Source organism: Hydra vulgaris, chromosome 14 (assembly GCF_038396675.1).
Source record: "Hydra vulgaris chromosome 14, alternate assembly HydraT2T_AEP".
Lineage (NCBI taxonomy): Eukaryota > Metazoa > Cnidaria > Hydrozoa > Anthoathecata > Hydridae > Hydra > Hydra vulgaris.
In genome coordinates, this window is record NC_088933.1 from 16300001 (window position 1) to 16312500 (window position 12500).

Genomic DNA, 12500 nt, shown 5'->3' on the forward strand with positions numbered 1-12500 from the left:
CTGAATGGAAAGGGACTTAGTGTTCTTTTACAGTCCTTCACAACTACTATTGATATTATGCTAATTTTGAGATACCCGTTAATAGAAGATTTTAATATACAACTTTTGTAAAAAATATGCCAATTTTGAAGAAATGGAGATGATGTCCTATACCTCCAAGGTACAGATATTATTATACCTCCAAGGTACAGATATTATTATACCTCCAAGGTACAGATATTATTATACCTCCAAGGTACAGATATTATTATACCTCCAAGGTACAGATATTATTATACCTCCAAGGTACAGATATTATTATACCTCCAAGGTACAGATATTATTATACCTCCAAGGTACAGATATTATTATACCTCCAAGGTACAGATATTATTATACCTCCAAGGTACAGATATTATTATACCTCCAAGGTACAGATATTATTATACCTCCAAGGTACAGATATTATTATACTATTATAAACGTTGTTTATTATCATATATAAAATTAATAAAACAAATTGTTTCTTTAAAAAAAAAAGAACTTTTAAAATGAGTAAACTTTTTATTTAATACTTCATGATAATTTATTTAAAAGCATAATAAAACTTTATTTAAAAGGGTTTAGCATAGTGAAAAACATTTCATTAGCAAGTTTACAAAGCATTATAAAAAATAACTTTGTTATGTTTTTGACTATTAAATTATGTATTCAACTAAAATTTTATTGAAACAATCACTTTCGTTGCTGTTTATAAAAGTAATTGTACAAGTTGTTTTAAAAAACATTTACATTCGTTGTTAATTATACACTTTTTAACTAAATAATATCTTTTGATAATTTAAAGAAAATGTTTTTTATAGTACACAATCATTATTTCTCACTTTATTACTTTATTTCAGCGCATTTTTAAAACATTTTAAAAAATCTAAAAAAACGTAGTCAAGTTGTCACAAAAACAAATTAAATGTGTGGTCAGTAAGAGCGTGCGATCTAGATACAACAATCATATATATATATATATATATATATATATATATACATATATATATATATATATATATATATATATATATATATATATACAACAATCATATATATATATATATATATATATATATATATATATATATATATATATATATATATATATATATTTATATATATATATATATATATTTATATGATATTTATATTATAGCTTTATATAATTTTTGCTATATATTTACAATATCGTAAAACTTTGCTGTTTTAAATACGCAATAACTTTTAAATGTTAAATGTAACATGTAAAAGATAATCGATATTGCTGTCAATCTATATATATATACAGTGCTCGAAGTGAGGCGGGATGCAAAGAGATGCCATCCTGCCACCTTTTTATAAGGTATAAACCATCCCGCCACCTTTTTATAAATCTCTATTTACAACAATCATTAGGCAGGATGGTATTTTTAGTTTATCGAATACCATCCCATTACTTTTTGTTCTCCACTTCCAGCACTGTATATATATATTTTTTATTACTTTGTTCATGCTTTCACAAATTAAACTTTTTAATTATCTGATTGAAAGTGTTAAACGTTGAGTTTTTCTTTTTTTTGAAGTGTTTTAAAGTGATTTAAAATGTTATGTTGAGTTAAAGTGTTATGTTGAGTTAAAGTGTTGTGTTGAGTGAAAGTGTTATGTGAGTTAAAGCGTTTTGTTTTAAAGTAATTTAAAGTGTTAAACTTTGAGTTTAATTTAAAAACTAGTATTTTACATAATAAAATGCAAACATCATCTAACATCGGCCTAAAATTAATTTCAAAAAATGTTTATTATGTCACTAAATCCCTTTTAACAATTGTAATAAATTAAAGAAATTGTCTTAAGAGTTAAATTTAGTGAGCATGATAGTCAGATGGGAATTTTGAAATCCTGAAATTATGTAGTTAAAAGAAATCACATCATCATCTTTAATGCTTTAAATTTATCACTGATTTTTAAGCAATAAAAAAATAGAGCTTATTTTAAATTAAAACATTTCTTTAAATATTTTTAATTCTATTAAAAAATGTTTTAATTTTCAATTAAAACATTTAAAACTATTTAATTTTAAATTTAATTATGGCTTTTTTTACTGACCACTGCGTTATTTAATTAATTAATAAATGGAGTTGAAATGATGCCTTAAGTTTAAATCTCCAGTTTGCTATCTGACCATTTTATATATTTTTAAAATGATAAAAAGTGATTTTAAAAATGTACTTTTCTAAAAAGTTTTACCATTAAATCTATCTTTGTAAAATTATTAATCTTTTTTTAATTAGTTATTAAAAAAAATTATGCTATTTGAACAGATAAAGATTCCCAAACTGAGTTTAAAAAACATTATTTCTAATTTTAAGTTTTTTAATTTAAAAACTTAAATTAAATATGATTTTAAAAATTAAATATTTATATTTCATTTTAAAGAGATGTAAAATGGTTTTACTTTATTTACTTAAAATTTAATTTACTTAAAGAAATAATTTTATTCTTTTTATTTGAAAAGAAATTCTATAAATAATTATATAAATTATGAAAACAAGTTATTTTATCATGTTATGTATAAAATTTAGATTTTATTAGTAATATTTTTAGGCCTGAGTCTTTCTAATTTTGTGCAAATATATATATATATATATATATATATATATATATATATATATATATATATATATATATATACATATATGTACATATATGTACATATATACATATAGTTAATTCTCGATAAGTCAAATACCGGTTAACTTAAACTTTTGTTAAATTTAACTGTTTCATTTGGTACCTTAAAATCATCTAACTAATTACTATTAAAACTCTCCAGTCAAACCTCTGATAACTCAAACTTTGTTTTGAATTTTTTCAAACAATTTTTTATCTCCTTTCAGCAAATTTCTTTGATGAATTCAAACTTTCCATATGGGAGATAAAGAAATCAAAATAACTTGAATAAGTTTTTTTTAAAGATGTCATTCCATATAAAACAAAAATAAGAATAGTATAACATTTTCTATATTTATTTGTTATATTTAAATTTATTTATTTATTTGTTATATTTAAATTAGAATAGAATAGATCATTATAAGACTTAAAATAATGCTATAATAAAACTGTTTTAAATTCAATCATAATAAAATACCATTTAAAAAGTAATTATTATATTATTATTATTATTATTATAAACCGCTTAATACATAATTAAGTACTAATAATAATAAAAAAACCGCATAATTGCCAAAGAATATTCTGGAGCTTAAGCCGAAATTACACTCCTCCTAGATCTTTAAGGACCATACAAATAGTAATTGTTGTATTTTTGGGGCATACACCATTCTTAAGTATTTTGTGGCAGGGACTCTTTTGTTTCTTGGACTTTGTTTTACTTGTCTCCAACACACTTTTAGTTTGCTGAAAATGGTTTTTCGCATTATCAAAACCATTGTCCATGTTTATTTCTATTTTGAATTTAGAAATATCACATAAAGTTTAAGTATCATTTCAAGAATATGCGACTCAGAACACCATTAACTTCTACAAGTTGTTTCAAAATGTCTCATTTTGCTGGCCGTTACTTAGTATGTCACTTCGCATTAGGTGGTTTCAACCATACCTTATCACCATTTTATCAATATACTGCTTCCAGTATTGACATTTTTTATCTTTCTGCAATTCTCTTAATTTTACCATGGTTTCTTTTCAAAACTTCCATTTTCGTTTCTATCAACCTCAATAGTAACAACTGCTGATCCATTATATTGGTGAATTTTCCATCAAAAGTTACCATCTTTGGAGGACTCTGGGGCTTATTTTGATTTCTTGACAACAAATTTTGATTTATGATTGTCTTTGAACATCCTGCGTCTACCATAACTGTTGCTACCACACCATTAACTTTCAGATGAATAATAAACAATGCACTGATTCCACCATTGTTCAGGAGCCAGGTAGCCCATTTGGTATGGTGGAATAGTGTCAGAAAATTTTTATTTTCGCAAATTTTTATTGTCACAAATTTGATTGTTAAAAATGTAAAAAAGGAATAGTGTCGCAAATTGTCACATTATTGGTTGTCGAATAACAGAATAAGGAATGTCGTAAATGAATTTAATGAATTGTGTCGAAAACAAAAAAAAGGAATAGTGTCGCAAATGAATTTAATGAATCGTGTCGAAAATAGAAAAAAATAATAATGTCCTAAAGGAGTTTAATGAATAGTAACAAAATTAAAAAAACAACAATAACTATAAATGTGTGTTTAGATAACATGTCTGATTTCAAACTGAAATAGCCTGCTTCAAGAGCATCAGTATATACACCTACTATCTTTAATCTAAAATTAACTATTTGCGACACTATTCCTTTTTTTTTTGTTTTCAACACTATTCATTAAATTCATTTGAAACACTATTCCCTTTTTTTTGCGACATTAGTCCTTTTTAATATACTCAACACTATTTTGAAGTTCATTTTTCTACACTATTTCTGTCACCTGCCCATATTCCTTGCTCCTGTACTTGTTTCCCTGACACCTTTAAGCATTTTGCAGCCACATGTCCTTCATCCCCACATTTAAAACATTGAAAGATACTCTTTGAAGCCAGGTTCTTTGCAAGCGAACAGTTTTTCACAATATGATTCAACCCTCAGCAGTTGTAACACACTAATAGAACTTTTGTAGCTTGATTTTGAAAAACAGCACCGACTACAGCATTATCAACGTAAACACGGTTTAAAGCAGCTCTTACTTTGGGTAACATAACATCAATTGGATCCATAATCGCTCAAAAATCTTGAAGATAAATCCTCTGGCAATCCAACAACAAACACCAATCAAAGCTGAACTTCTTGCTTTTCTTCAGTGTTTAAAGCATCATATACTAAATAAGCAAATCCCTTAATTTCATACTTGAATCCATGCCCAATTAGCTTGTAATTTCCTTGCTAGAACAAAAACTTCTTTTTTTTTTTGCCAAATAATTTATTTTTCTTCCTCAATTCAACTCATCTTCACAAAGGTTTTATATAACTACCCATAAAATTGACATTAAATAACCCACCTAATACATAATTACCATTAAAATAATTAACTTTTTTCGATGTTAACTATATACGCTGTACACTCAGTACAGCTTAAACACCATACATAACTTCTTTTACTGAAACATTTTTTACACTTCTAGTATAATTGTGTATATCTAATGTTTATACTTTACTATTGAATAAAGAAAAATTGCTTTAATTCGAACTAATATCTCATATAAAGTTTGACTCAATGGGTATTCGCTTTAGTCACATATTTATTCCATTAGAGGTTTGAATTATCAGGAATTAACAGTATATATATATACATACATATATATATATATATATATATATATATATATATATATATATATATATATATATATATATATATATATAAACACATACATATGTATAGATATATAAATATGTGTGTATTACAAAAATGTATAATAACTTTAAACTTAGTTTTGAACAGAGAAAACTAAAATCAAAATACCAACCTGCACGGTTTGGTTAAAGAAATCTCATCTCCTTTTCCTTTGATAATGCTCAGCTGACCACTTGTAGATTTCTCTCCCATTAAATTGTTACCACTGGAGTAACTTAATACACGATATGTACCAGTTCCTAAGTCTGCTTGAAAACATAGTTTCTGAAAAAAAATTATCCTTTTAGAAATTATAAAAACTGAATAAAACTAAAAATGCAAAAGTATCTTTTATTATTGAAATTACATATTATTGTTGTAGCCATTTAAAAAATTATTAAAAAATATGTACGTTCCAACTTCTGAAATTAAAATTGCTGGAAGTAATTAACTAGTAATTTGCAGCTTTTTTCAAGTGTCTTGTAATGGTAGTTATACTCCCATTTCATCATTTATGTTGTTGACAACTATAATGATGCCATGGGAGTAACAACAAAATGCATCATTAATTTTTGCAATAAGATCATTTTGATTTTTTACAAGAAAATGACATAAGCTGTCTTTATATTCTCAAAATTTTTAAATCAAAACATAGAAATCTAACAGTAAATTAGCTGCATCATTACTACTTTTTGTCTTGTAAATGTCACAGCACAGATGATTAGTTTCAAAGAAAAAACTGCAAGTTGGTGAATATTTAAAAAAAAAACATTTCAAAAGCAGTGTTTTCCAGAACACTACAAAGCCAAATATAAAGTTAATCTTCTATAAGATTTGAGATTTTTCTAAGCTTTTAAATACCACTTTCATATGTCTACAAGCTTAATTGTCTTAACTGTCAAGTAGCAGAACATATTTGAATTTTTGGACAACAAAAATATCCAAAATATGATATTTAACAATTCACAAATAAAAAGTTTAAACATCTTAAGGTGTTATGAACAAAACCATCATAAGGTGCTTAGAACAACAAATTTTTGACCAATTTGGTTGGACCAAGCTGAGATATATATATATATATATATATATATATATATATATATATATATATATATATATATATATATATATTTATATATATATACATATATTTATACATATATATATTTATATATATATATATATATATATATATATATATATATATATATATATATATATATATATATATATATATATATATATATATATATATATGTATATATATATATATATATATATATATATATAATTTATATATCAACATATATATGAGGTTCACTAACTTTATTTATGTGAGATAGCACATGTTGCCAAACATTAAAACAATGGTACTTATGCCAAACATTAAAACAATGGTACTTAAGCAAAGGAATTATTGTGTCAGAGTAGCCCAGCAATAGCTCAGATCTCAGCCTAATAGAAAATATTAGGAAGGAAATAAATCAAAGATTTATCAAGGGTGCTACACTTCAACTACAGAAATGATAGCAGAAATAAATAGAGTTGGAATTCAGAACATGTCTCTGTGATACTTTCAAAAAATGTCGAAACGAATTGAAATGGTACTTAAGAGCAATAGGCTGGCTAAATATTCAATAAATATAAAAGCTAACATTTTTACTTTTGTTAATTTTTTATTTTTTTTTAAAAAAAAGTCAGATATCCGCAAAGCTTCTGACTAGCATAAAACAAAATTTAAAAAAATCATTTATAAAAATTTCTTTAAATGGAACTTGTCTGCAATACAAAAAATGATCAATTTTACAATAAAAAATAAAAACTAACCCCATTAACAAATGAATTTGTGTAAGCAATCACATTAGCTGATAAACCTTCCTCTACCAAAAATAACATTACATCTGTGTTTAAGATTATGTCATTGTAACATCCTATAAATATAAATATTCTATATAAATATATGTATGCATATATATATATATATATATATATATATATATATATATATATATATATATATATATATATATATATATGTATATATATGTGTGTGTGTGTGTGTGTGTGTGTGTGTGTGTGTGTGTGTGTGTGTGTGTGTGTGTGTGTGTGTGTGTGTGTGTGTGTGTGTGTGTGTGTGTGTGTATTGTATATTATATATATAATATTTTATATATAATAATATATAAATATATATATTATATAATACATATAATATAAAAACATTTATGGATTGAAAGTTCTCATGGTAACATTACACAACTTTGATGGTTTATGGTTTTAATATAATACATTTTTGATGATTTTAAAATACTCTAAATCATTTAAAGATGAATTTGACAACAAAGGTAGTGGTCGTGATAGTTTAATACTGCAATTAGGGAAGCATAATAATTATCTTCACTAACCAAATCGTGTATCAACATTACTGTAAATAATTAAAAAGAAATTTGGAATCCTAATTATTTATCTTTTTATATATAAAATATATATATAAAGTTTCATTAATTCAGTCTTTTGTATTTATTATTTAATTTTGTTTTTATATTTAGGTCAATGGTTACCTACAACAATAAAATATTATTTTTATTTTTACATAGTTGCAGCATAAGTGAGCATACAATAAAGAAGATGATGAAAGATTCAGATGATTTTAAACATGAAACTTTGCCAGATTTACCTGTTGCTCAAAAGCCTTTTAATACGATTAATCAGTTTTTTTAAATGTAATATAATTGAAATTTTTTCTTTTTCATGCTGACATGGAAATAGATGAGATGAATGTACAAACCTTTAAAATCAAAACATTGAAAAAGGGTGTCAAAGACTGGAAAATATTTATTATGTTTTCCAGTATTTGACGGAAAAAAAAATTTACCATCATTACTTTATCATAAAATGAAGGTTAATCATTGGATTAATTCCAAACTTTAAAGTTCTCAAATGAACATCTAAAAGTTTTTATTGTTATTAAATGTGTTTATATTATTTAAATCTAAAAAAAATAATTAAATTTTTGATAAAATTATTTTTTTTAGATTTAAAAGAATATAAACACGTAAAATAAAGATGTCTCCTAAAATAAGCAAGCTGTTCAAAAATGGCATTAAAATTCTGATATATTGAAGAGGATATTGGCAATGCAGTTCAAGATGTCAAGAGGTAAATTTAGCATTTTTAATTCCCTATTAGTTAAATAATTTTATAATAAATTTTTACTGTAAGCGAGGACATCCTATTGAGCAGCTTGATGCTAGGTCTCAAACCTTATCTGATAAATATTGCACTAATCTTATAGAACCATTGGGAGCAGGCACAACTATAAAGTTGTAAGTTATTTTTACTCATTAAACTTTTTTACTATTATTCAAGCTTTTTTTACAAAAAATCAATAGCCATACAAACATTCAATCCATTTATATTTGCACATATCTTTTACAGATGTTCATTTGGATGCAATGACTCGGTCATTGAATATTTTCATTTAGAACCATTGCAATTTCCCACTAAGAAAAAATGGTTTAATAATTTACAAAGAAGAAATTCAGATAATCGATGAGCAAAGAAGAAATGCAGACAATCAACAAGCAGAGGGGAGAAGCCGTGTAGAGGAATGAAGCCATGTAAAAGGATATTATATTTCCTTTCAATTCTATTGAAATAGCATAACCTATATAAAGTTGCATGTATTTTGTAAATGTTTGCCCTTACACTCTATTTTAATATTGTTTTCTGGTATTTTTGATTTCTTTTTTTTCTTTAAGCAAGATCAAGGAAACTTTCTTACCTCCTCTTGTCTCTTTTTTATAGTTTCTGTTGTAAACTTGAAAAAAAATATCAAGACATATCTAATTTTCAAAATTTTATAAATGTCAAATACTGGAGAATAAAATGTTAATCTTAAGATGTTGTGTTCAACATTTTGGCATTTTGGGAGCTATAACTCTTTTATTTATTTTCATCATTCACAAGTTTCGTCATTCACTTTAAGTATATTGTAAAGAGCAACTATTTGTTTATATGATAATACTTTAAGATTGATCATTCATGAAATAACAAATAAGAATTTATTATTATTATTTATTTAAGACAATGTAAAAAAAAACAATGACCACTGGGTGGTTTACTATATGCTAGTGTACAATTGCATTGCTGTGTTTAATGGAATGACTAATTTTATGCTATTCTACGATTGCATTGCTGTGGTTAATGGAATGACTAATTTTATTGTTTTGTTGTTAGTTTTATATTATTAATATACATTTTTTTTTGTAAACATCTTCGCTTCCAACAAGGCTGCAGGCAGCCACAATTAAAGTTGGAAGTTACTGAAAGAAAAAAGATGAAGATTGTAGAGCAAGATAACGATTGACGGACAACTTAAAGGATTGCAAATTATACGAATCAGGAAAGCAAGATCAAGAAAGCGAATTCTAAAGAGCTGGTGTTCGAGGAAAAAAACTAGACAAATAAGCGTTTTTGGAGCACTTAGGAACAGTCACAGAAAAAGAATGACACTTAATTGAATGACGAGTAACACAAGAATGAATTTTAGTAGATGGCACAAGATACGTTAGCTCTTAAAAGCAGTGCCCATTATAGTATTTGTAGAAAAGACAAAGAGAAGCAACATTACAAAGATGTGACAATGGTTGGAGGGTGGCTGAAAGAGCAGGTCCAACTATGTTTACAATGCGTTTTTGCACCTTGTCTAAAAGAGATATAGCATCCTTAGAAGATCCGCCCCAGATATGGCAACAGTATTCCATGCAAGGCCGGATTTGAGATTTATAGAGATATAGAATAGAATCCAAAGTAAGAAAGTGACGAGATAAAGAGAAGCAACCTTAGCAGATGCTAATTTTGCAACTGATTTGATATATGGTTTCCAAGAAAGATTGGAAGTAAGAGTTAATCCTAGAAGATGAAGAGTAGGTGACTCATCGAGTACATCACCGTTCATAAATATAGGAAGATCTAAATTATTGCAATAACGATTGTCTGAAAAAAATTGATTTTTATCTGTATTAAAGTTCACCAGCCACTGTGAGCCCCATGCTGTAGCAGAAGTGAGATCCTTCAGAGATATAGAATAGAATCCAAAGTAAGAAAGTGACGAGATAAAGAGATGAAACTTTAGCAGATGCTAATTTTGCAACTGATTTGATATATGGTTTCCAAGAAAGATTGAAAGTAAGAAATAATCCTAGAAGATGAAGAATAGATGACTCATCGAGTACATCACCGTTCATAAATATAGGCAGATCTAAATTATTGCGATAACGATTGGCTGAAAAAAATTGAGTTTTATCTGAATTAAAGTTCACTAGCCACTGTGAGCCCCATGCTGTAGCAGAATTGAGATTCTTTTCAAGCTCAAATGCCCCCTCCAAGCAATCAGAGAGTGCTGGTTTCTTATCACGACAAGAATAAATGGTAGTATCATCAGCAAACAATGCCACCTTAGATGTGAGAATATCTGGAAGATCGTTAATGTAAATTAAAAAGAGTATAGGGCCAAGGATAGAACTTTGAAAAACCCCTGAAGTTACAGAATAAGAGGAAGAGTGCTGTCCATTGAGGACAACTTTTATACTATGATTGGAAAGGAAGGATTCAATGATCTTAAAGATGTTGCTGGATACACCATAGGAAGAAAGCTTATGGAGAAGACCAGCATGCCAAACTTTATCAAAAGCTTATGAAATGTCAAGAGCGATGGCCTTAACCTCTCCACCTTTATCTAGTGCACGATAAAACCTATCAGTTATTACTGTTAGCAAATCAGCTGTTGAACAAGAAGATCGATATCCATAATGATGGTCAGAAAGTAAGTTATTAGATACAAGATGAGAAATTAAGTGTTCGTTAATTAAAGACTCAAAAACCATGCTTATGATAGGAAGAAGACTAATGGGACGGTAGTTAGATGAATCAGATCGCTCTCCAGAATTTTTGAAGATAGGGATAACAGATGCCGCTTTCCAGCAGGCTGGAAAACAAGACTCTGATAAGCACTTGTTGAATAGTTTTGAGAGTATAGACAACAGCTCCGGAGAACACTTCTGCAAGACAATAACAGGTATGTTGTCCGGGCCACAAGCTGTAATTTTTGAGATGAGATACAAGATATCATAACCTGAGAATAGCGGGTTTTGGCATTAGACAAAACTTTTTTACAATTGTTTCTAGCAGTAATAAACAGACGTCTGTTTTCTGGAGAATTGTTTTGCTGATAAATGTGGAAGTAATGGTTTCGATTGGCATTCGCAGCAGCACAGTGTGAGGAAAACCATGGAGGAGAGTGAGGCTTGACCTGGAATCGTCGAGAGGGAACAAAAGATTCCATGCCAGCCCGAAGCACATTTGTCGACAGGAAGATAGAAGATTTCTACCCAAGGGTCATCATGAAGAAAATCACGGAAAGAATCCCAGTCAGCTTTACTGTAGTTGTAAGAGGTACGTTAATAGGGGGATTCAGGTGATGAAGAAGAATGAGATATTAGTTTTAGAGAGATCAAACTGTGATCAGAAGCACCTAAGGGTAAATGTGGAGAAACTGAGCACTGACTAGGATCAGAAACAAGACATAAGTCGAGTAGAGAAGGTAAATGATTTGGGTTGTCAGGAAAGCGAGTTGGAAAGTTGACTATTTGAGTTAGGGATTGAGAAAGGCAAAAGTTGTGGGCTTTAATGCCTGCCGAATCACTGACACTAGAACCAAGCCATTCAGAGTGGTGAGCATTAAAGTCACCGACAACAACTATATTAGCTGATGGATAAAGAGAGAGGGCTTGGTCAATACGATCAGAAATAACATCAAAAAGAGTGAATCTTGAGATGAAGGAGAGCGATATAGAACAAAGAGAAAGACAATAGAGTGAAGTGGTGCTAAAGGAAAGCACATGAAAGAATAGTCTGTGGATTCAAATCTAGTTTCATGACAAATGGGTGAATTCTTACGAATGTAAATGCCCAGGCCAAGCATGTGACTATTGGAGTCTTTACGAATTAAAGGAAGATAACCATCAACACTAAGATCACAAGATGAGACAGCTGAACTCAAATTGGTCTGGTAAACTTAGCAAGAGATAAGACTCAA

General features: G+C 27.7%; 1 protein-coding gene across 2 annotated transcripts in view; it reads right to left on the reverse strand.

Annotated features, from left to right (window-relative positions):
* LOC101239972 (EF-hand calcium-binding domain-containing protein 7) overlaps positions 1-12500 on the reverse strand; it is a 45072-nt gene that overhangs the window by 12970 nt on the left and 19602 nt on the right. For both annotated transcript variants that reach the window (XM_065818524.1, XM_065818526.1), the window contains 2 exons: positions 7229-7332; positions 5535-5686 (listed from right to left, as the gene is read on the reverse strand). In XM_065818524.1, the coding sequence (XP_065674596.1) occupies positions 5535-5686; positions 7229-7332 (256 nt within the window). The remainder of the gene's footprint in view (positions 1-5534; positions 5687-7228; positions 7333-12500) is intronic.